Below are 24,855 nucleotides of genomic sequence, written 5' to 3' on the forward strand. Positions count from 1 at the left end.
ATTTGTTCAGAAAATGAGCTGTCTCAGCCTCTTGCTCTGCTCAACTGTGAGGAGTGATCGTGGTGTTATAAGGACTGACTGCTAAACAAACAAAAAGTATCACAGGATGAATTTTGCAGATGACATGATAAATGATGTATGGCTTATAAGAAGGGAAAGGGAATGCCCCCATTATTCCTGGGGCTGAGGCAAGCCTGGAAATCAATATCCGTATACTAAATATTTCAGCACTATAAGCCAACAAACTGTTAAGTAAAATACACCCTAAAACTTAATTTCATAAAAAATGTACCTGGAAGGCACATTCTAAATTATAGTTTTGGGACTCACTGCAGTAGCAAGTGGCAGGGCCCACCCTCTGGCTCTGCTCCCCTCTTTCCTTTCTGCTCTTAGCTATGCCTGCCTTGAGAGAACCAACATGGGGTCAGTGACCGCTGGTCTATGCTGAGCCTCTCTCTGCAAATGGCTGCCCGCATCATTCTTCAGGCCCCGGGGGACGCTCACATCATCTGTAATGAAAATGGCTGTCTCCGGGGGAAGATAGGCAAGCAAGGGTCTGCTCTTTGTCTTGAAAAAAATTTTTTTTAAGATTTATTTATGTATTATATATAAGTCCACTGTAGCTGTCTCCAGACACACCAGAAGAGGGCATCAGATCCCATTACAGGTAGTTGTGAGTCACCATGTGGTTGCTGGGATTTGAACTCAAGACCTGGAAGAACAGTCTGTTCTTAACCACTGAGCTATCTCTCCAGCTATTTTATATATTCATTTGACCTTTGAAAACATTTGCCTGCTCATACTGTAATCCCACTCGGGAGGCAGAGAGGCAGAGGGGCAGAGGCAGGAATGTGAATTCAAGGCCAGTCTAGGCTACATGTTAAATTCCAGGTCAATCTGAGCTATACAGTTAGATCCTATCCCAAAAAAACCAAAGCCCCCAAACCACATGGTAACAACAAAACCATGCTCTTGTGGGTTCTCTGTCTCTGTCTCTCTCTGTCTCTGTCTCTCTCCCTGTCTCTCTCTGTGTCTGTCTCTCTCTCTCTCTCTCTCTCTCTCTCTCTCTCTCTCTCTCTCTCTCTCTCTCTGTGTGTGTGTGTGTGTGTTTCAGCACTGCAGCCCATAACCTGAGTTCTCTTTCCCCTTAAGTAGATCCGCTCAGTCAAAGCCAAATGCTGCAGGAAAAACATCAGGACAAATGAGAGTGAAATAAAAATTGAGTTTATTAAGATAAGAGAGAGGGCTCAGAAGTTAAAGGCGATTCCTGCCTGGTCTGGCCACATGAATTTGGTCTCCTGGACCAGCATGGTCAAAGGAGAAAATTTGGTATTTCACATACTTGCAATAGCACCTCTCTCTCTCTCTCTCTCTCTCTCTCTCTCTCTCTCTCTCTCTCTCTCTCTCACACACACACACACACACACACACACACACACACAGTACTTTTTTAAAAGAGGAGAGGCTGGAGCGCTGGTTCAGTGGGTAAAGACAGTTGCCATCAAGCCTGATAACCTGATTCAATCCCCTGGACCGGAATCCTGGAGAGAACCGACTCCAGAAAGTTGTCCTCTGACTTCCACATTGATGTGGTGAGCTCACGTGTGCCCCAACCCCTCCAATGAATAAAGTAAAATCAAGAAAACATAAGGGAGAGAACATACTTTAATTTTGGGTTTTTTTTAAAGCTTGTTTTTGGTTTTATTCTGGTTTTTTGTTTTGCTTTGATATAGGGTTTCTCTGGTTACACGTTTCCCTGTGTATCCCTGGTTGTCCTCGAACTTACTGTATAACCAAATTGGCCTCAAAATCAGAGATTTGCCTGCTTCTGCCTCCTAAATGCTAGAATTAAAGGCATATACCACCACCACCTGACATACATTAGATTTAAAGTGCATAGTTCATTTGTTATTTGAGATGGCTTCAAGAAAGGCAAATTAGATCTCTGGAAGGGACTTCTTTCTCTCATGTTGGCCTTTTCTACCCCTTGATGTCGTGGGACATCATTTTAAAGATCAGGTCGCTCACTAGTCAGAGAACTCACAAAGTAGGCTAGACCCGCTAGCCATTGAGCCCCAGGGATCTGTCTTTGCAACTCAGTGCTGGCCAGAGGAATGAATGTAGGAACCTTTAACACAACTATTGATAAAGCCAAATTGTCTATAGTCAGAAAGAGGTGTTTTCCTGAGTCAGGTTCAGAAACCTGCCAAAGGAAACAGGCAACTAACTTCTCTACCCCGGCTTTGGAGGGGGAAAGAGGTGCAATGCCTCCACCCAGAGTCAGCGGTACTAGCCCAAGAACTTGAGCATGCATGCCCATTAAGTAGCTTCGAGTTCCCTTATCTGCATAACTGAACGTTTATCTCACATTGAACCAGATTTCAAAAGTAACCCAGCGCTCAGCGAGAGGCACGTATGCACTCCTTTAGGGAGATTTACCGGCCACGCCTGTCACATACTGTTCCTGGAACAACAATCAACAGTTCTTAAATTAAGAAAGAAAAACTAAAGAAAATAAGCAGGGAAAAGACCCGCTCTGTGAACCGCCGTGTTGCTCAACGCAAGGGCGGAATGAACGGCTCGGTCCCCTCAGTGTGGAGGCTGCAGAGCCGCGAGCGGAGGGAACTGTGACCCGGGAGATCCACGCCGCTCTGCGTGACCAGCGCGCGGTCAGTCCCGGGCGCGCCCCGCCCCGGGGGTGGGGCCAAGTGCGCCCCGCCCCGGGGGCGGGCTCAGGGTTCTGCGCACGTGGGGGCGGGGCCTGCCGCTCCGTGCCGGGGGCGGAGCCGGGCCAGGCACACCGGGCCGGTTGAGGGTTCCGCTCCTCGGCGAAAGCCACCGGAGCCCCGGCCACGAAGGGGTGCGACCCCCCACTGGCCCCGCCCTCCCGGCTGAAGCCCGGCCAATCAGAGCTGTTTTTACTGGCGAGTGGGCCGAGCCGGCCCAGCTGCTCTGAGGCTCTGGCATGGTAACGTCCCCGCGCGGGGGTGGAGAGGCCCGGGGCTGTCTCACAGCGCCCCCTGCGGCCCGGGCTCGGGCCGGGGAGGCGGGAGGGCCGCCGGGGTACCCGGGACCCTGAGGGAGGGCGAGGGGACCGAGGGGTGAGGAAAAGAAGCCCAGTAGGTAGGTGGGGGCGGGGATTGGGGGTAGAAGGGGCGGGGAGGCCATTATGGAGCATGGCGAGGGTGGGGGGGTGCGGCCGGGGGCTGAGGGTACGGAGAGCTGAGGCACTGTGTGAGAAGGAGGAAGGGATGAAGTGAACGGTGGGTCTGTGGGAAAAGGTCGGGGAAGAAGAGAGGGCGGGAGGTGGAAGCTAGTTACCACTCCTGGGCTATTTGGCGTGGCCCCTGCCCCTCCCCCAGACCCAGGCTTGTTTCTTTTGGAAGCCCTAAGTGCCCCTGTGGACCTTAGGGGTCTCTCTTCTTTACCCACCGGTTCACAAAACCTGTCTCCTGAGGTTAGGAGGGGCTTCTGAGGAAAGAGGTTTTTCACCTCAGAACTGGAATAGTCCAAGAAATGGACGAGCAGAGGCCCCTTGGTGCCATCCTTGCTCTGCCTTCAGACAGACTGTAATAATTCTGTGTGACCTTGGGCAAGTCACTACCTCTCTTTGGGCCTCGAATTTCCCATTGACTTTTAAAAAGGAAAATGGGCGATATGGTAATCTGAATCCTCCATCAGTTGCAAAAGGGGGCGGGATTTGAGGAGGGAATTTAGTCGAATGGGTTCTAGGATGCGGCAGGCATGAAGTTGGAGTGGAGACCTTCAGCTTGATAGGGGGAAATTTCCCGGGATTTGCGGATATTTAAAGCTTGCAAGGCTGGGTCCTGGCAGGCCTGGGCTTTGGGAATCCCGATGGAGAAATGGGAGAACTCTGTAAATAGAGGAAGCTGAACCCTGGTTCAGAAAAGATGAGAACCAGGAATAACAACGTTCTATTCTTCGGGAGAGTGAAGAGGTGATGGAGGACCAGAAGCAAAATGTTGTATTCTAGAAAGATCTCCAGGCTTTTCGTGGGTAGCAGAAGAAATGCCAGGGCTTACACACCAGAATAGAGGCTAGGAAGCGTGTGGGGGAGGGGCTGGTCCTATTTGGGCTCAGCAGGTCAGTGGAGACTAAAGGGTGAGTGGGCTCAGCTGTTCTCTGAGGCACTGTACATTGAACCTAGGGCCTTGTTAATGCCAGCAAGTGCTGTAGTGCTGAACTACTCTGCCAGCCCTGTTTCTTTTTTGATGGTGGCTGCCTCTTTCTGAGAAATAGACCTGCTAGCCCTCATTTTTTTACAGTTCTTTTGGTGAGTAAGTCAGACCAGGCCTACCTAGGATCTCCTGGCTGCCTCAGAATCACAGGATGGTATGAGGATTGGGATGGGAGAGGGAGAGGGAGAGGGGGGGGGACAGAGAGAGAGAGAGAGAGAGAGAGAGAGAGAGAGAGAGAGAGAGAGAGATTAGCTAAGAAATGTCATCTCTGGCATCCTTTCTGGGGGGCAGCTTTATGGGGGTCAGACTGCTTGGATTCCAAACCTGCCTCCGCTGTTTAATCTCTGAGAACCATAACCAAGAAGTACCCTGTCAGAACCCCAGCTTCTCATGAAACAGGGACAGTTCCTCAGAAGGCTGTGAGGATTAAATGACTGTGTGGTGTGACTCTGGCTCATAGTGTGCTCCCAGCAAACATTCCTGTTAGCTGTGATTCTGTTCTCTTCCCTGTTTCTCTCTTCTTGTCTTTTTCTGTGTTCTTCTGAGTGCTCAGTTCTGAGGTACCCCTTAGATCTGAAGGCTGAGACTTAATTACATCTCCTATCAGGATGCTCTCATTGGTCCCCCTGAATACATGATGACTGGATGGTCAAGGGTCTCAGCATTGACTCTCCCCTGCCCCAGAATGTGTGTTCTGTTCCGGGGAAGACGACTGACAGATGTGCTTGTCTTCAGCCTCCTTTCTCATGTCCCTTTGCCCTGGTCACTTCAGAGTCCACTCAGAAGTGTAAGCGTCCCAAAGCTGTATTGGTGTTGCAGCAGATGAGAGGAGCAGGAAAGAAGGGACAGCCCAGGGGAAGCCTGGGGGAGGGAAGGAATGCTCTGGGCGTTTCATGGTCATTCCATTCATCCCGCCATTCGCTCTTCCCTGGCTAACTGATTAAAATGGGCTTGGGCTCGAGTTCTGCCCAGAAGTCTCCATACAGTTAGCGTTCTATCATGGAACTTTGCCCATATGAGTTTTTGATATCTGCTGCCTCCCACCAAGGTAAAGAGTCTCTACTAATCTACACTTTCTTTTACAGACTACTCAAAACAATTTATACAAACAAATGAGTACAAACAGTATTTTAGGTTGTATGCAAAGGTTAGGGGTGCTGCAGTTTCATCAAAGCACTTGAGGTGGAGGGACAATCGGGGAGTTTAAAAAAGAGAAACCCTCAGGCTGTCAGGATGGCTTAGTGGCTTAAGTGCTTGCTGCAGTGGCAGAAGGACTGGAGTTGAGATCCCCAGAACCAAATACCCACCTCCCTGTAATTCTAGCCTTGAACACAGCGACGGGATCTCCAGAGCAAGACCGCTAGTGGGGCTGGCTTTGTCAGTGAGCTCCGAGTTTGATTGAGAGACCTTGCTCTCCTCAGGGAATGGGGTAAAAGATTGGTCAAGGATGATTCTTAACATCAGTTTTTAAACACGTCTTTAAACATTGTGAAATTGGGTCGGGGGGAGCTCACTTCCAAAATGTAGCACACTGGAGTGAAGAGGTGGGCACTCTCAGAAGCCCAGTAAATATTCACAGGGGCACATGTGGCTGCCAAGTGGTACGCTCGGTCCTAGAAGGACAGAGTGTGTGTGGGTGTGTGGTAGTGTAAAAGTAAAATGAAGGAGTGAACATTGGATCATCATGAACAAAGCAAGAGAGAACTCTTACAATTTCTGTACAGAAAGTTAACTGGGAAGCCCTGGCCTCAGGATGGGCAAGATGTGGGGTCGGCTGTGTTGAAAGGCTTTGGATGGTAGATGAAGGGGAAAAAAAGCATTTAGGTTTTGTTTTGTTTTTGTTTTTGTTTTTCTTTTTGAGACAGTGTTTCTTCCCTGTAGTCCTGGCTGTCTTGTAACTCACTCTTGACTCTGTGGCCTTGAACTCAGAAATTCCTCAGCCCCTGCCTCTGCCTCCCAAATTCTGGGACTGAAGGTGTATGTCACCATGCCTAATTTACTAGTTTATATATTTATTTTGAGACAGGATCTCCCTTTGTAGCTCTGGCTGTCCTGGAACTTGATATGCAGACCAAGATAGCCTTGAACTTTCGGAGAGCCACCTGCTTTGCCTCCAAACTTAAAGGCATATGCTAGATAAGAACCCTGGCTCTCAGTCGAGGAGCTTTATGGGGTAGCCAGGCTTGAATCTTGGTGATGCAATCACTTTCGGGGAAGGCTGGTATGAAACACTGTTTCCTGTGGTAGGCGCTGTGCTTCTAGGGAGGACAGGTGAGTTTAGTAGGGGCTCTTCTGAAGCCAGCTGCGGGGCTGTTGCACCCTTTACCATTGCTCTGTCTGACGTTTCTCACATGTAAGAGAGGAGACCAATGTGTGCAGTGGCATTCCTATTAAGTCCTGCGCTCGGAAGTGGAGGCAAGAAAATGAGGAGTTCAAGAAGAGCCCCAGCTACCCAAACACTGTCTCAGACAACAAACCTTGGCACATGACTGTAATCCGTGCACTTGGGAGGCTGAGGGATGAGGACTGTTTTGTTGTAAGTTTGTAGCTGGAGTTAGAGGGGGATATGTAGTGAGTCCCCGCCAGCTTTATTATAAAGTGATAACCTGTCTCAAAGGTTTCAGGAACTTTAGGTGATATTCAGAGTCCCCTCCAGCTCTAACGTGTGTTTTCTTGATAAGCGGCCTTACAGTGGCCACCGAGTTTGGCACAAACTGTTGCACTTTAATTTCTTCTATAATTTCTGTCACTCATTTGGATGATGGTGCGTGTGCTACAGTGTGTGTGGAGGTCAGGGGAAAGCTGTGGAGTCTGTCCTGTTTCCACTGTGTGGGTCTCAGGGATCAAATGCAGGCAGGTTGCTTAAGGGCTGGGATCACAGTGTCAAGCCACTGTGCTGAGTCACCTCTGCCCTTAAGACCTTCCATTTTAGTGGCTTACACTGAATGTTATAGCTCATTAAACCTAAGACAGAAGTGAGGACCCACGTTTTGTTTGTCTGTGTCTTCTAAGGTTTATTATATATACACCATTCGTCTGCAGGCCAGAAGCGGGCATCAGATCCCAGTGCAGATGGTCGTGAGCCACCATGTGGTTGCTGGGAACTGAACTCAGGACCTCTGGAAGAGCAGTCAGTGCTCTTAACTGCTGAGCCATCTCTCCAGCCTGAGGATCCATGTTTAATACAGTGTATGTTTTAATGCCACATGATGGCACATTTGGAATTACACCGATGACTGTAAATGTGGGGTGGGTGACTCCTGGCAGGAAGGTGTGGTGTCGAGCGTATAAAGGAGGCTCTGGCTAGTGAGTGGTTGCTGAAGGCTTTTGTTGGGAATGCTGGTTGACTGTGAAGTGCACATAGGACATAGGAGAGGGGTCCAGGCGCAGTTGAATGCCTGAGGGAGGAGTACTGAGTACTGAGCGTGGCTGGAGGGCTGTAGGATGGGGATGGAATTGGCCTCCTAGACCTGGGCAGATCTTGGTGTCTGCATTGAGAACAGTGGGAGAGCAGTGCAGAATTCTCTGCAGGTGCTTATGGGTCTGCTGTGTGTTTTGGAAGGCATTGTGGGTACAGACAGAAGTGGAAATGATAACAGTTTGGGAGGCCACGTAGTCGATCAGATGGGAAAAGTGGTTGGGCAAGAAGTGTGCGAGAAAAATGGAAAGAATTCTTAGATGGAAGACCTCTTTTGAAGGTAAAACTAAGAGAACTGGGTGATGGATTATCAAGGAGGCTGTCGAGAACAACTATAGCATCTTCAGCAGATGCCTGGCTAACATGGTGGTGCTGGGCCTGATAAGACTGAAAGGTGATTACCTGGTAGGTTTGAGACGCTGAAGAGATGGCTCAGTAGTTAAGAGCACTGACTGCTTCTTCCTGGTTCAATTCCCAGCACCCACATGGCAGCTTACATCTATCTGTAACTCCAGTTTTAGGGCTTCTGACAACCTCACACAGACACACATGCAGGCAAAACACCAATGCACATAACATAATGATGTATATATTTAAAAGGCTGTTGAAGCAGCTTAGGGTGAAATAATAGGACAGGAAATTGATATCCTCCTGTGGCGAGTCATTTATGACATCCCATTCAGATAAAATCCCCAGAGGATAGAAACAGTGCACTTAGTTGATGGTAGACAGTAGAGAGTTTCAGTAGCTTGGTACATAACTACTTAGGACAAGGGAAGGATATCTAGAGATAAAAGCAGTTTTAACTACCAGGCCTTTCAGGAGAGGGGTAACTGAGAAACAGTTGTGAGGCAGCTCCTGTCCATCCAGACTTCACCTCTTCCTAGAGTTCCTATGTTGCTCCTCAGCTTCTACAGAGGAGGAACAGCCCTTTAGCTACATCTTCACCTTTTAAAAAGTGTTTGAGCGGGGCTGGGGATTTAGCTCAGTGGTAGAGCGCTTACCTAGGAAGCGCAAGGCCCTGGGTTCGGTCCCCAGCTCCGAAAAAAAGAACCAAAAAAAAAAAAAAAAAGTGTTTGAGCGAGGCATGGGCACATCTCTAATCCCAGTACCCTGGGGCAGAGGCAAGGATCTCTTGAGTTCTAAGCTGATCTGGTCTACAGAGTGACTTTCAGGGTAGCCAGGGTCATATGATGACACCCTGTCTCAAAACAACGTAAGACAAGTCTGTCTGTCTGTGTCTATGCCCAGAGGCCAGAGGAAGGCAACTAGCATTTTATCCATCCCTCACTACCAAATTTACTAGAGATAGGGCCTCTCATTGAACCTATAGGTATGCTGGCAGCCAGCAAGCCGTAATGATTGTCAGCCCTCCATAGAACTGGTGTTACAGCCATGCACAGTTATGTGTCTGTCTGTCTGTCTGTCTGTCTCTGTGTGTATGTGTATATTGCTGGCATCCAAACTCAGCTACTCATGCAGCAAGTGCTCTTGCCCACTGAGCCATGTCCTCAGCCACCAATAAATAAATAAATAAATAAATATATACATACACACATACATACATATATATATATATATATATAATTTTCATGTATTTAAGTTTGCCTGCATGTACATTTGTGCATCATGGAGACCAGTAGAGTGTGTCAGATCCCTGGAACTGGGTGTATACACAGTTGTGAGCCATCATGTGGGTGCTGGGAAACAACCCAGGTCCTCTGGAAGAGCAAGTGTCCTAACTGCTGAGAAACGTCTCCAGCTGCCCACCCTGGTATTTTGAACAGTTAATAAAACCATATAGTTGCATATTTATAAGGCATAAAATGGCATACTGTGGAAAGCCTCTTCCTTCCGTTTTTTGTATCTCTTATCACTGATATTTATACACAATAAAGTTTCACTGCACCTGGCCTCCCCCAACTTATCAGTGTATCTCAGAGTGGGCATCGCCCCGTGTCTTAGGAATGAGTTTCCTCATTCTTATACGTGTGTTCCATTTTATGTTTCCATCTGATTAGTCTTTACTGATGGACATTGCAGCTTATTCTGATTTCTGTTTATAAATATGTTAAAAATTTTCTACATCTATCATAATATACATAAATTTTATACAGAGAGAGAGAATGTGACATTTTAGAATTGGAAAGTTTTATAAAGAGATTTGCTTCATTTGTTTTAAATCCATTCAGTATTTATGGAGTACCTATTATGTGCCAGCCCTGAGGCAGGTACCAGGAATCCAGCTTTCAGCAAGCCATGTGATCCCAGCCTCTGAGAGTGGGATGGCATCACTCTCAGTAGGGCAAATATCAGAGGAGAAATTGAAGAAAGCTATGTAAAATGTATTGTGGGGTCAGCCATTGGGGCAAGACAGGAACACTTGGACTGTGCGAGCCTGTGTCCATGGTCAGGGTGTGTAAAGGGAAGGAACTATCAGAGGTGGGACGTGGATGCGTGACTATGAGTCTGGCTGGGAGGATGCTGGTCACAAGTGACTAGGGCTGTAAAGGATTGAAGCTTCAATCCAGTAAATTGGATGAGGAAAGATGCCAACCCTAACTGTCCTGAGAGAGGGGCAAGAGAACGGATGGGTTGAAGCCACAGGAAGAGCCAGGTTCCTGTTGCAGAGCCTTCTGTGCCTCTGCGGTGGTGTTGGCAGAATGGGAACTCCGAAGGTGGAAATGATATGGTGGACTCCCGTCAGCTGGCTTTCTGGGCTAGCTCGAAAGGGCTCAGGCTTGGGATGGGCAGGGAATGGGGCTTGGAGACTCCCTCCTCAACTTGTTTCTCTTTCATCCTCACCCCTTCTGCTTCCCTTCTGCAAAAGCCCATCTCTGTGCCCATCCTGGGTCCTATGACTTTTCTCTCCCTCAACAGTCGGTTCCCGATTCTGGTCCCCGGCCCCCAGCAGCGCCTGCCCCCTTCCCACCGGGGCCCCCCATGATGCCACCACCCTTCGTAAGTTTTATGTGTTTCCCTGGGCTTGGCTTTTCCAGCCTGCACCCTCAGTCCCTCCCTACCACTGCCATGTTGTCAGGAAGGACCTGTTTCACACCCTTTTGCTGCCTTTGGAAGATGGGTGGTGTTGAGCACTAGGGCGGGGGAGAGCTGCTTTTAAGCTCTAGTCTGTACAGTGACAATACTCCTTTTTCATTTTGTCCTTGGGATACTAGGGGCTGGAGGTCGGAGAAATGGAAGGGGAAGACTTTCCGTAGAGTGAGGCCTGGAGAGGCTCCTTTCTTTTTCATTGTTCCTTACTGTGCTTATAAAAGCCTCTGACTTTGGGCTGGAATAGCATTGGTGGCCATGAGTCAGAAAGGGATGGAGGCAAGAGACTAGGGTCCTTGCCTTGTCCCTTCACCTGCAGGTGTCAGGGGAGTGCCGGCTCTGTTTCCTTGCCCTGTCCTCTCCCTTCCTCACTTGTTAGGAAGCTGTTTGCTTGCCATCATGCCTGAGAACTCCTGGGTTATCTGTCTTTCTCAGTAGTGAGGGGGGAGACAGTCTTATGCCTTTTACTTCTCAATGGAAAGTCTTGGAATCACCTCTAGGCCAGGATGAGGGCTGGGTAGTTCCTGAGGTAGGTGGTCCTGAGATGGGATCCTATCTAAGACAGTATCCTCTGTTTAGTTTCTTTTTCTTTCCTCATTTCCAGATGCCCCCTCCAGGGCTCCCACCTCCTTTTCCTCCGATGGGGCTCCCCCCTATGAGTCAGAGACCTCCAGCCATCCCCCCCATGCCACCTGGCATATTGCCCCCAATGCTTCCACCAATGGGGGCACCGCCTCCACTTACACAGGTAACTGATTTCACAGGGGTCATTAGCTGGGAGAGAACTGGGGAGGGGAGGGAACTTTGGCCTAGACTTGTGCCTATTTGTCTCCAACTAAAACAGTTCTCAGGCATGGTGAATGTCCAGAACCTGAAGCCTGTCAGAGTATGTGCCCCTGGGGAGGGTCAGAACCCCAAAGGGATCTCTTAGGATCCCAACTCAAAGAGACTTATTTTGCCCAGCCCCTCCTTACCCTAAAGTTGGCTGCTGGTCTTTATATCCACAGATACCAGGAATGGTCCCTCCGATGATGCCGGGGATGCTGATGCCAGCCGTGCCTGTCACTGCAGCGGTAAGCACATGCTAGGGGCTAGCAGGAAGCAGGTCTGACTTGGAATGCATGGTCATGCACTCTGTTCTTTCCTTCCTCTCCTATCTCCCGTGGTCCCTGGCTGCGTTCCTCACATCCAAATCCTCGACAGCCACATACTCAGCAGTTGTGGTTTTCCACCTCTCACGTGGGCCGAAGGCAACATGATCTCTCTCCTCACTTCTCATGCCGCCCAGCACCCTTACAGAACACACTCATCCAGATACTCCTGCATCCTAGACATGCTAAGAGGCTTCTTCATATCACATCCTTTTCCTCTGGAAGGGGCAGTGGCACCTTCTTATGCTGCTGCTCAGTGTAGTGGAGTCTTAAGTTGGTGTCGAATTTTGACATCTACTGTGAAGAGATGGATCTCAGGAGTTGACTCAACAAAATACTCTTGTGGAAAATGGAGAGAGGAGCTACTATGCGATTCCCCCTGGGATCTCAAGAGTCACAGCCCTTGTGGGGTGGAGGGAATAGGACTGTTAGTCAGTCGGCAGAGATCCCTGGGAACAGGACACACAGATCCTGGCCTGGCCTGCTTCTCTATTCCCCCATGGCCTGGGTCCTGGGGGCCACTGGGCTTGGCCCCAACCCTTCCCCCTCCTCTTTCTTCGGCAGACGGCTCCGGGTGCGGACACCGCCAGCTGTGAGTCTTCTGGGGGCCTGCTCCCCCCAGGCTCGGAGGTTGGGGGGCACAGGGGAGAGGGGGCCATGGACTGGAGCCCACGCTGGATCATGCCTGTTGGGATGTGATGGGAACAGGGGACATTTATGGGATGGAGTCAGGGAGGACTAAGTGGGGAGAAGACGGGGGTTTGGAGCAAGGGCTTAGTGGCTTTCTTTGCCTTCTTTTCTAGCTGCTGTGCCTGGCACAGGCCCTCCGGTGAGTGCTTCCGGTTTAGGTTTCTGGGTAGAAAGTGGGAGGGAGGCTGATGGGTAAGTCTTTGGTAAGGAAAGGTTTTGGAAAGGAGCCTTACTATAATTCTGTGCTTCTCCCCTTCCCCAGAGGGCCTTATGGAGTGAACACGTGGCCCCTGACGGGCGCATCTACTACTACAATGCAGATGATAAGCAATCCGTGTGGGAGAAGCCCAGCGCACTCAAGTCTAAAGCCGAGGTCCTGAGTGGGCTTTTCTGGTTCTTCCTTTCAGTTTCCCTGGTCCTTTCAAGTTCTCAGCCTTCCTTGAGTCTCCAACCATTCTCATTGTGGTTCCTCTGACCCCAAGCCCCTGACCACCTCCATGCTCCTTGTGATTGCCTCCCTAGGAGCAATCTCAGGAGGTCCACTCCCCCTTCAGGCCAGGCCAGGTGACAACGAAAGCCTGCTGTCTTTCCTATCTTCTACTCACTGCGTCCCCTTCACCCCCTGACAGGCTGGAGAGCTTTCCAGCTGCTGATGACTTTGACCCATTCCCTTACAGCTGCTACTGTCCCAGTGTCCCTGGAAAGAGTATAAATCAGACACAGGAAAGCCTTACTACTACAACAACCAGAGTCAGGAGTCCCGTTGGACCCGACCCAAGGACCTGGATGACCTGGAAGGTGAGGTGTCCTGGAGGTAGAGGGAGGAGATCGGGCAAGACTACTGGGAGTTCTTTGCTACCCCGTGACTGCTCTCTTTTCCTCTTGCAGCCCTAGTCAAACAAGAGTCTGCAGGGTAAGTGACTTGACTATGTATCCCTCCTTCCTTGGAGCACTTGGGGGAGAAAGTGGACTCACTGTTATCCTTCCTCGGTAGGAAGAGGAACCTTATTTCTTTGTGGGGTCAGCTGCTTTTAAGACCCAGGCTAGAGAAATTGGCATACCCCTACCTTCCTGTCCCTGCTTTAGTACATCACTCTTTGGCTTGCCTGCAGAAAACAGCAGACCCAGCAACTACAGACACTACAGCCACAACCACCTCAGCCTGACCCTCCACCTATACCTCCGGGTCCCATCCCAGTGCCCATGGCCCTCCTGGAACCTGAACCAGGTCGAAGTGAAGACTGTGATGTGCTGGAGGCTGCCCAACCCTTGGAGCAGGGCTTCCTGCAGCGGGAGGAGGGCCCCAGCAGGTATGGGCTCCCTCCTTTCATTCATCCGTCCTCGTTCTCTTTAGAGCCTTGGGAGGGACATGTCGAGAGCCGAGCATGACCTCTGAAGGACTTTCTGGGGAGCAAGATAAGGACAATAAATTGCTGAGAGTGAAGGGCACTGAAAACTGTAAGGACTGTGGGCACTGTGGCTGAGTCCCTTCTGCTCCCCAGTTCTACTGGACAGCATCGGCTACCACAGGAAGAGGAGGAAGCTAAGCCAGAACCAGAGAGATCGGGCCTCAGTTGGAGCAACCGGGAGAAGGCAAAGCAGGCATTCAAAGAGCTGCTAAGGGACAAGGTGCTGGGGATTTGAAAGGTTAAGGGAAGGCCTGGAGGGCTTGAATGTTACCAGGCTCCAAGACCTATGCCTCTCTGTTCCAGGCTGTCCCTTCCAATGCTTCCTGGGAACAGGCCATGAAGATGGTAGTCACTGACCCACGTTACAGGTACGCCTGAGGAGGAGTGGATAGTCCTTGTTGGTGAAAGCAAATGGGCTAGGAACTCCCTGAGATGTCCCAATTTGAATTGATACTCAACGGAGTTGACTCCCAATTGGGTGCTGACACTCAGGTCTAAGTGGCTGAGATGGGGTGCAAGAGAAAGAAAAGCTAGAGTAGCTCCAGGATGCACAGAGGGAAATCGTACAGCCATGAGATGGTTAGTAAATGATTACTGGCTTGAATTAAAATTAGGGAAATAGGGGCTCTAAGGAGACATGTCTGACGGTAACTTGAGAACGCTTGAAGCAGAAGGGTCCAGTATTTCTTCCCCTCACTCCTCATCCTACCCATATTCTGGACACCTGTATGCTAAGTCTATGCACGAGGCTCCACTTTGGTGCTGTGGAGACCTTTCCCCCAAGTCTGAGATCCTGCTTCATGGGCCGCCAGGGTCATTCATGCTGCATCCCCTCCTTTCCTCAACTGTCCACTCCAGTGCCTTGCCCAAACTGAGTGAGAAGAAGCAGGCGTTTAATGCTTATAAGGCTCAGCGGGAGAAAGAGGAGAAAGAGGAGGCCCGGCTGAGAGCCAAGGAGGCCAAGCAGACTCTGCAGCATTTCCTGGAGCAGCATGAACGCATGACCTCCACCACCCGCTACCGGTCAGGGAACTGTACTAGGCGGGGCTGTGCTCAGGAATCCTGAGAACACACAGGTGCATGGTCTGTTCTCTACCTACTCACAGCCCATGTGCTCCACAGGCGGGCAGAACAGACTTTTGGGGACCTGGAGGTCTGGGCTGTGGTCCCTGAGAGGGATAGAAAAGAAGTTTATGATGATGTCCTCTTCTTCCTGGCCAAGAAGGAGAAGGTAATGGACAATCACTGGCTGGATTTTCCCGCCCTCAATTTCTTGTAGACCTGGCTACTCATTTCTCTACTCAGTGTCCCTTCTCTTGAATGGGAAGCTGGTGTGGAACTTTTTCCTTCCCCACTTCCGCACTGGGCCAATAACCCTGGGTGGAGGGGGGGGCAAGGAGGACACTGGTCTGTGACTTGGAATTCCTCTTCTTCCTGGAACACAGAAGTCTTGAATGTTGTTTCCTAAGGTCTTCTAGCTGCCTCCTTTCCCCAGTTCCTCCTTTGCCAGCCCTGCCTCACTTTAATCCCGTGTCTTTTCAGGAACAAGCCAAGCAGCTCCGGCGTCGAAACATCCAAGCCCTGAAGAGCATCCTGGATGGGATGAGTAGTGTCAACTTCCAAACCACATGGTCCCAGGCCCAGCAGTACCTCATGGATAACCCCAGCTTTGCTCAGGACCAGCAGCTGCAGAGTAAGCCTGGCTCTCTGCTCCTCACTGACCTGAGACCTTAGAGCCTGCCCCCTTGCCTTGTGGTAATATTTGGTTACTGCTCCTCTTGGGACTCTGGGGCCTCCAGAGGTTTGATGTTACCTCTCTGGTTGCCTGGTTTTGTTTGTGAGGTGCTACAGATTAAACCCTTACATTTTAGGTCTGCCTGTATCTTATTTTTTACTTTATTTTGTGATGGTAAGAATTGAACCCAAGGCCTCAGTTAGGCAAAGTACTCTACTACTGGGTTCAACCCCCATCCTGAGGTTCACAGTTTCCATGAACACTGTATGTCTTACAGGGAGATCTCTAGGGTAGAAACATGAAATCTTAGAAATGATGGTGATGGTATCTATAGTTCATGTGAGCATGGTCTGTGTGGGCCTTAGCTGTAGTTAGGAATTGTTGGCTTGTGGACTGCTTCCAGTTCCCCAAGATGTGATGCCTCAGGTTGGAGGATAGCTACGTTACACAGTGGTCTCTAAATACTTGCTAATTTTTTCCAGTACAATGAATATTCTTGTGGGAGAACTGCCAGTGGAGTGACTGTACCCATATAGTCCTGCTTCACCCTTCTGCCCCCTTGGAAGTCCCTAGCACCCACATGGGAAACATTCTTGTGACATGGGGTGTCCTACTGATATGGTGACTGCTAAGCTTCCCCTGCCTGTAGACATGGACAAAGAAGATGCACTCATCTGCTTTGAGGAGCACATCCGAGCTTTGGAGAGAGAGGAGGAGGAAGAGCGGGAACGCGCCCGGCTTCGGGAACGGCGCCAGCAGCGGAAGAATCGGGAGGCTTTTCAGGTATTTTCATACCCTTCATGATCAGAGCTCAGCTCAGCTCAGCTCTAGACCACAGCCTCTTTGCAGTGACCCGTCTCTGAACGAGGCTGTCTGTTGACTGGCCCCTTTCAAGTTCCGCAAGGCCACTCTATAGTAGTGCTCCTTCAGGGAGCTAGGCTGTATGTACACCCTCAGTCATGAGTGCCAGCTAGACCAAGTGTCTTCCTTCCAAGTGTCTTGAGAGCCAGACAGTTTTTCCTCAGCTCAGCAGTGGTAGTAGTGGGCTGGCTAAGTTGGTCATAGCAGGAAATTGTGCACCCTGAGGTCTCGGATTCATTGCCTTCAGGCTGGCTTATCGGTTGTATACTCACATTTTCTCCTGTAGTGCCTTTGCCTACTTTGCCTGAGTTGCTTCTGCTTGTCCCTCTGCCGTTCCTTTTCACCTCCTCAGACCTGGCTGTGTTTCCCCAGCTGTCTCAGTCTCCTTTCCCTCTTCTGGCTTTTCCCTGTTCAGACCTTCCTGGACGAGCTGCATGAGACAGGGCAGCTGCACTCCATGTCCACCTGGATGGAGCTGTACCCAGCAGTCAGCACCGATGTTCGCTTTGCCAACATGCTGGGCCAGCCGGGTAAGGCAGCCAGGCTTCCCCTTGTCTGGTCTCTGGCTTCCTACCCTGCCAGCCTCTTTGGACCCAACTCCCTGGTCCTGTCCTTGACCCTACCCTGAGCCTTGGGAAGCTGCCGCCCGCCAGGCCCCCATCTCTCCCTTTCTGTAGGCTCGACTCCTCTGGACTTGTTCAAGTTCTATGTGGAGGAGTTGAAGGCTCGGTTCCACGATGAGAAGAAAATCATAAAGGATATTCTTAAGGTGAGGAGACCTAGGTTATGTATGGACAGATGGGTATAAGTCATATTCCCTAGACCAGGACTCCCCAAGTCATGTTTTTCAGAACATGGCAGCTTGCACTGGGGATACAAGTAGACACATTTTCTAGCCAGATGTAGTGCTGCATGTCAGAATCCCCAGCCCTTGAGAAACTGAGGCAGGAGGATCGCCATAAGTTCAAAGCCAGTGTGAGCAAGAAAAGTACCGATCAGGTTGAAGCCCTATGTCAAAAAAGAATAAAATCCAAAGCAACAGATCATTTTTTGCTCTTACATGAGAAGCAGTAGCCAGGGATAAGGGTTACTACAGAGACAGGAATCAGAAGTTAATGTTGACCCTTCCTCAGGATGAGTAGATGGAAGGGGTGGGATGCTGTAGACATACAGGTACTGTAGGAGCAAAGGCACAGCTGGCCTGAGGAGTAAGCACAGCACTTGTAAACTCACTCCCCACACTGCACTCCTTTCCACCTGTAAGGTGTTCTGAAGAATCTGGAATGCGTGGCTAATGCTTTACAATCTGGAGGTTTCACATAAAAACCTGTTTTGTTTTGGTTTTTGAGACAGGGTCTTATGTATCCCAGGCTGGCCTTGAACTCCTGATCCTTCTTTCACTTCCCACACGCTGGGATGATAGGTGTGCACCACTATGCCTGGCTTCACGTAAATTCTGGATCTTCAGTGTCTCTTGCCAGTTTGGATGATGTCAGCACTGGGCTCGTTCTGCAAGGCATGCCATGGACACTGGCTGAGATGACACTGCCCTCTTAGAGGAAGAGGGTGAGGTGTTCTTTCCCTCACTACACCTTACTGCCTTAGTGCTGGCAAGTGTCAGCTGCCATTCACTAGCCCATGTGCCCTGTCATCCTCTCTACTGGAGAAATAGTTATTCATATTTGTCAAACAAAGTTTAAGTGAAAGGAGCGTTGTGTTCCAAAAGGAAAAAAATGTCTTTCTTTATGGAAGTAAATACTATTGTAATACATAATTCTATTAGTATCCTAATAGTAACTAATATTCTGATAGTAAACACTATTCTACTAAGTACTATATGTATTAAGATACCATATAGTACAGTGACTAAAGCAGGACCTAGGATAAGAGTCCACATTAAGGACTTTTCTAAGCATCAGTTGCTTTGTTTCAGAAATGGTGAGTTCCACCAAGGAACCCTCAATTACCAAAGATAGCAACTCTGTCCTAAGTTGAGGGACAAGGTACTGTTAGGCAGATTGATTGCTTTACAAAGCCATGAATGTTGTACTGTAATATAGTCACCTGTTCAGTATGGACGTAAACCAATCACAGTGGCTCACACCTTGAATGCCAGTGCTTGACGACGAGGAGCAGGTGAGTTGCAGGTCAGTCTGGGCTGCACAGCAGATCCTATCTAAAAACCTGAATAAATGCCCCTAAGAGTTCCAAGTTTCAAAGTCACTGTTAAGTGAGATGCATCTTCTTGTCCTGGGTTTTCTCTGATTTCTCCGGAACCACATGCCCTCTAGAGCTTTACAAAGGCTTTGGAGTGAGCTGCACTCTAGCTCACCCTTGTCTCTGGACTGGGTCTCAGTGCTCTTTAATACAAAGGTTGGAGAAGCACACCATGCCAGAGACTGGGTTAGAGGGATGCAGGAGGGGGAGGACCAGTCAGGTAGCTATTGTGGAATCTAGGTGGCAGATGAGAAGCGCAAGATGCCAGGAGTGTTGGGGTGTGGGGAGGGGGAGTGCCAGTCTGGAGGTGGCTCTTCTTGCCCTAGTTTCTTTCTTTCTTTCTTTCTTTTTTTTAAAAAAAAAGATTTATTTAGGGGTTGGGGATTTAGCTCAGTGGTACAGTGCTTGCCTAGCAAGTGCAAGGCCCTGGGTTCGGTCCCCAGCTCCAAAAAAAAAAAAAAAAAAAGATTTATATAAGTACACTGTAGCTGTCTTCAGACACACCAGAAGAGGGCATCGGATCCCATTACAGATGGTTGTGAGCCACCATGTGGTTGCTGGGAATTGAACTCAGGACCTCTGGAAGAGCAGTCAGTGCTCTTAACCACTGATGCATCATTTTCTAATAAAAAAGCTTGTATCTCTTTGGTGCATTAGGATACCATATATAAGATTTTTACTAAAAAATGGGCATGGTGGCAGATGCTTTTTAATCCCATCACTTGAGAGGCAGGGGCAGGTGGATCTGAGTTAAAGGCCCGCCTGGACTAGAGTGAGCTCTAAGACAGCCAGGACTATACAGAGAAACTTTGTCTTAAGAGATATTCATTTTAGGGGGTTGGGGATTTAGCTCAGTGGTAGAGCGCTTGCCTGGTAATCACAAGGCCCTGGGTTCAGTCCTCCGCGCCAAAAAAAAAAAAAGTTATTCATTTTATGTATATGAGTATACTGCATGGGAGCCATGTGGTTGCTGGGAATTGAACTCAGAACCTCTGGAGGAGCAGTTAATGCTCTTTGTCTTAAAAAAGGTGGAGGGTTGGGGATTTAGCTCAGTGGTAGAGCGCTTGCCTAGCAACCACAAGGCCCTGGGCCCTGGGTTCGGTCCCCAGCTCCGGAAAAAAAAAAAAGTGTAAAAAAGGTGGAAGTGGGCTGGTGAGATGGCTGAGTAGGTGAAGAGGTTCGCCAGCAAACCTGAGGACCTTAGTTTGGTCTCAGGAACCCACACTGGTAGGAGAGAATCAACTTCACATGTGCCGTATGGGCACCCACATACATACATACATACATACATACATACATACATACATACAAACAAAATAAATGTTTAGACTTTGGGGTAAACCTGCTAATATAAAATTTCCACACTGTTTTGAGAAGTGAATGGCAGTACTATTGTTAAGTGTTAAAGATTAAGCAGCAAGGGCTGAACCAAAAGAACTGGCTACAGAAGACCAGCATTCCATTTGGGAAGTGACTCTTCAAGCAGCTGGGCTGGAAGGAACAAAGCAAATGAGGTACAGATGCCTCTCCTGAGGTAGCTGTTAGCCAGAGTAACCAATGGCCTGCAGGTTTTGTCCACACCAAAGCAGTTATTTTGGCTTTCTATCCTTGATTTGGGCTTCTGGCCGTGGAGGCCAGATGATCTTAGGAGTTCCTGTGGCCATCCAGTCACATGAACTGTAGGGATGTCTCTCATCTTCTACGACAACAGGGGTCTCTGAACTTGGAGCAGATAGAAGTCTGGAGATGTGGGCTAAAGGATTAATGATGGGCAGGAGAGCTGCATGACAAGATTAGCCAGGTTGGCATGGGTTGGAAACTGCTAGGGAAGATGTAGATCGGATAAGGGTTTTGTTTTTTTTGTTTTTGTTTTTGTTTTTTTAAGTTAGTGTCAAGGCAGACGGGAGAGATGGCTCAATGCTTAGGAACACTGACTGCTCTTCCAGAGGTCCTGAGTTCAATTACCAGCAACCACATGCTGGCTCACAACCATCTGTAATGAGATCTGATGCCCTCTTCTGGTGTGTCTGAAGACAGCTACAGTGTACTTATATATAATAAATTAAAAAAAAAAAATGTGTCAGGGCAATTCTCAGGAACACATGCTCACACGAGGGAAGTGACCAAACCAAAAAAAGACCCTGAGAGGAGAGTACTGCATATATTTCACAATAATTTGTTCACTGGCCCAAAAACCTCTCTACCAAATTTATCTCGAACTTAGGAACCTCATTTCCTCTGTAAACTGGGGATAATTCATATAATTCTAAATAACATTTAGAATGTTTTAACGTCAAGTGTCTTGCTTATAACAATCTCTTAATGTTTACTTCTTTTCCTTGTGCTGTGTCTAAGGAATTAAAACTGAGGAAAAGAAGCAGTTAGCTAGCTTGAGGAGCTAAAAGCAGGATAGAGGGATAATCTAAGTGAAGTGAGCTGTGTGCTCCTGGGAGGGGAGAGAAGAGGATGTAGTGCAAGCCTTCCCCCAGAGACCTATTCTAGGGAGAGCAGGGCTGTCACACAAGCATAAGGACCTGTGCTGAAGTCCTCAGCACCTACAGAAAGTTTAGGCATGCATGCAGCCCCAGCCTGGAGGCAGGGCAGAGACAGTTCTCGTCTGATAGTGTAACCACAATGGAGAGACTCAAGTCTCAAGGCAGGGAGACAGAGAGCAGTATACCCAAAGTCCTCTGGCTGTGGCCTCACTCATCAGAAAGGATGTGTTCAGGAAGGGCTGAGCCTTGACTGAGAAAGGATTCCTGGGGAAAAGCAGTGTAGGACTGCAGGAAGCCAACTGTGTGGAAGGGCAGGAAAGCTGGCCTGTAACCCAGCATTCCACTTACCTCCTACATTAGCTTCACCATGTGACTTTACTCGCTTGCACCTTGCCTTCACAAGCATATAGAGGCTGGCCGTGTACTTAAGACAATGAACATTTTTTAATATTGCTGGAGAGCTAATCACTTGATGGCCAACATCGCTTTCAGGACCTATGCAATCAGGGTGGGTGTAGTGCCTGAAAGCAGATTTGGGATTTAGAGCCAGGATAGGATAAAACAAGTGGTTTCATTTGTCTTGTCTGCATAAAATTAGATGGCTGACCTAGTATGACAGGATTAGTGGAGAAATGTGTGAAGCATTCAGTACAAGAGGCAAAGGGTACAGACCAGATGTTAAGCATGCATGGCAACTTCCATGAGCAGCAGGAAGGCCCAGCTGTGGCCAGAGGAACCAAGATGTAATTGTAAAAACTCAGTCATCTATCAAGACGCAAGATACTTCCTGACTCTTTTGGCTCCATGTGCATCCACACAGGTCGGAATGGGCCTGTCAGATGAAGACTTAGCATGGTTTCTAAGGTGTGTCACACAGTCTTATGGATCCTTTTTGAGGGCAGAGGCTTGAACACCTTGCAGCCTGATTCTTTTTGCCCATTGGCCTTGGGTCTTGGGCCTGTGGTGCCCCTGGCCTTCACACACTGCTGTGCCCACAGGACCGGGGCTTCTGTGTGGAGGTGAACACAGCCTTTGAGGACTTCGCCCACGTCATAAGCTTTGACAAGAGGGCTGCTGCGCTGGACGCAGGCAACATCAAGCTGACCTTCAACAGTGTGAGGGGACGGGCAGGGCTGGGTGGGCCTCTCTCTTACCTCAGTGTCTTGTTCCTAACTGCCCTGCTGGTTATCTTGGGATTTAGACCTGCCTTCCTGCCTCTCTTGAGGTACTCCTGACCCTGCTCTGTTTCTTTTTGCCTTCAGCTGCTGGAAAAAGCAGAGGCACGGGAGAGGGAACGGGAAAAGGAGGAGGCCCGAAGGATGCGGCGCAGAGAAGCTGCCTTTCGAAGCATGCTGAGGCAGGCCGTGCCTGCTCTGGAGCTGGGCACTGCCTGGGAAGAGGTCAGAAGCACAGCCTGGCCCCAATCACCCTCAGGCCTGAGGGCAGCGAAGCTTCTCCACCACTGAGGGCCCACCCCAGTCACAGCACAAGCCCTGGGCCAGCTCCAGTTCCCTTCCTTCCTCTGCCCCAGCCCTGCCCAGTTCTCGTGGCGGTGTCCAAGCTGGTCCAGGCAGGCCCTGGTCTGATCAGCAGTGCTCTCCCCGTTCAAGGTCCGTGAGCGCTTTGTGTGCGACTCAGCCTTTGAGCAGATCACCCTGGAGTCGGAGCGGATCCGGCTCTTTCGAGAGTTCCTGCAGGTGCTGGAGGTAAGATACTTGGCCACCCTCATCTATGTACCTTGGAACTCCTAGGCCTGCATGAGACCTTCAGTAGCTTGTCACCATGAAGGCCCTTTTACCTGCCCAGCCAAGGAAGGGGAGGGCTGAGGGTGCCCTAGAATAGACAGAAAGCAAGGTTCTTTTACCTCTCCCTCTGCCTCTAGCAGACTGAATGCCAGCACCTCCACACCAAAGGCCGAAAGCATGGCAGAAAGGGCAGGAAACACCATCGCAAGCGTTCGCACACCCCCTCAGTGAGTCGGCAGGTAGAGGGACATGGGTGAGGCGGGACTGTTTCATACAAATTAAACACATCTTTCCCTATACATTACCTCCTTGGCTCTGGACTCCCTGTCCCCAGTTCCCAGATGAGGGCTTCTGGAAGACAGAACCTCTGGGCTGACCGGTATCTACTCATCTGCCCAGGGCTCTGAGTCAGATGAAGAGGAGCTGCCCCCACCATCCCTCCGGCCCCCCAAGCGGAGGCGGCGGAACCCTTCAGAATCTGGCTCTGAGCCTTCCTCCTCACTTGATTCAGTTGAAAGTGGGGGTGCTGCCCTTGGAGGACCAGGCTCCCCATCTTCCCACCTTCTTCTTGGGTCAGGTAAGCAGTTTCTAGGAGCCTGGGAGCTGGAGTAGAGACCCCTGAGGCTTGTCCGGGATTGGGAGGGTCTCGCTGTGTAGCAAGACTTCCTGTCCCTGCCCAGGCAAGGATCTAGGTGAAGGAAGGAAAGCCAGACTCGGCCTTCCTCAGACCACATCTACAAAGAATGTACAGGCAGAGGGTGAGCCTTCTTTTCCTCCCAGCGGGGCTCAGCATGGAGGTTTGTTTTTTGTTTTTTGTAAACCTGTAGATCATGGTCTTCGGAAAACCAAGAAACCAAAAAAGAAAACTAAGAAAAGAAGACACAAGTCGGTGAGTGGAGGAGTCGTCTCGAGGCCCTGCAGTCATTTCACCTGCCTCCCAGCTGTGCCGCTCAACTGCTGAGATGGGCTCTGAACTCTTACAGACCAGTCCGGACAGTGAGACGGACCCCGAAGACAAAGCCGGTAAGGAGAGTGAAGACAGAGAACAGGAACAGGACAGGGAACCCCGGCAGGCAGAGCTCCCTAACCGTTCCCCAGGCTTCGGAATCAAGAAGGAGAAGGTGAATGGGAGGACCTGGCTTTCGCCCCAGCCTGTGACACACTGTCCAAGGGGCTCAGGTAAGTCACACCTTTGCTCAACAGACAGGCTGGGACACATCGGAAAGCGAGCTGAGTGAGGGGGAGCTGGAGAGGCGAAGGCGGACACTCCTACAACAGCTGGACGACCACCAATGACCCCACGAGCTACTCTGCCTTGGGACTTCGTGAGGCAATGGCTTCAGGGTGGCCTCAGCATCTGCCTCAGACTCCTTCGTCTGTCTGGTCTGTGTCCACTTTCCCTACAGTAGCCCACCCCAACGCACTGCCGTGAGCGCCTCTCGAGGTTGCTCTTGGTGTTCAAGGGTCCCCTAGTTCTCAGACAACTAGTGCAGTCCTTGCCCTCAGCCCCAGACCAGAGACGGGCAGTCTATACCACATGGGGTGGGTGATGCCAGTAGATAGTGTGAGAAGGGGTCTCCCAGGAAAGAGACAGGCTGGTTGGACACAGCCTGGGTGGCCGAGGGCAGGGTCCTCACCCTCTAGCATCAGTGCCTGCTCTTGCCTGACCTGGTCCTGGGGCTCTACCACTGCTTCCTCTCCCTTGGGACCCGATGTATGTGTTCTGTTTTGTTTTTTAAATAATATTTATAACATGATCTACGACTTTGTCCACTTCCTGTGCTATCCACTGGGGACCAGCAGAGGGCACCACTGTTCTGACAGCTTTCTCCCTGTGTTGTTAAAGCCCACACAGCTAGGCCCCTCTGACACCTAGACTCATCA

General features: G+C 49.8%; 1 protein-coding gene across 35 annotated transcripts; it reads left to right on the forward strand.

Moving 5' to 3' along the window:
* Nucleotides 1-2,771: 2,771 nt before the first annotated feature.
* Nucleotides 2,772-24,728, forward strand: Prpf40b (pre-mRNA processing factor 40B). 35 transcript variants are annotated; one of them, XR_015624310.1, is made up of 26 exons: nt 2,772-2,968; nt 10,498-10,578; nt 11,273-11,416; nt 11,676-11,741; nt 12,384-12,411; nt 12,623-12,648; nt 12,772-12,882; nt 13,187-13,307; nt 13,398-13,422; nt 13,622-13,819; nt 14,012-14,138; nt 14,222-14,286; nt 14,777-14,941; nt 15,041-15,149; nt 15,461-15,611; nt 16,303-16,436; nt 16,930-17,044; nt 17,192-17,283; nt 22,225-22,341; nt 22,489-22,626; nt 22,837-22,932; nt 23,109-23,198; nt 23,306-23,548; nt 23,799-23,860; nt 23,955-24,092; nt 24,175-24,728. XR_015624310.1 is itself a non-coding variant. In XM_087558328.1 (26 exons), exons 1-26 carry the CDS (start codon nt 2,966-2,968, stop codon nt 24,265-24,267), a joined length of 2,685 nt encoding a protein of 894 aa, XP_087414454.1. In that variant the 5' UTR covers nt 2,772-2,965; the 3' UTR covers nt 24,268-24,728. The 35 variants fall into 35 exon arrangements, 30 of the variants coding, with proteins under 30 accessions (XP_087414454.1, XP_087414459.1, XP_087414469.1 ...); XR_015624311.1 differs by having other exon boundaries at nt 23,112-23,198; XR_015624312.1 differs by having other exon boundaries at nt 23,112-23,198; nt 24,179-24,728.
* The last annotated feature ends 127 nt before the right edge of the window (nt 24,729-24,855 follow it).

Source organism: Rattus norvegicus, chromosome 7 (assembly GCF_021556685.1).
Source record: "Rattus norvegicus strain SHRSP/BbbUtx chromosome 7, alternate assembly SHRSP_T2T, whole genome shotgun sequence".
NCBI lineage: Eukaryota > Metazoa > Chordata > Mammalia > Rodentia > Muridae > Rattus > Rattus norvegicus.

Excerpts from the sequence above, each read along its gene's own strand:
- Prpf40b (XM_087558328.1), top strand. Across the intron at positions 11,742-12,383 it reads CCGTGCCTGTCACTGCAGCG|ACGGCTCCGGGTGCGGACAC; the intron begins GTAAGCACATGC and ends TTTCTTCGGCAG. Across the intron at positions 13,308-13,397 it reads GGACCTGGATGACCTGGAAG|CCCTAGTCAAACAAGAGTCT; the intron begins GTGAGGTGTCCT and ends TTCCTCTTGCAG.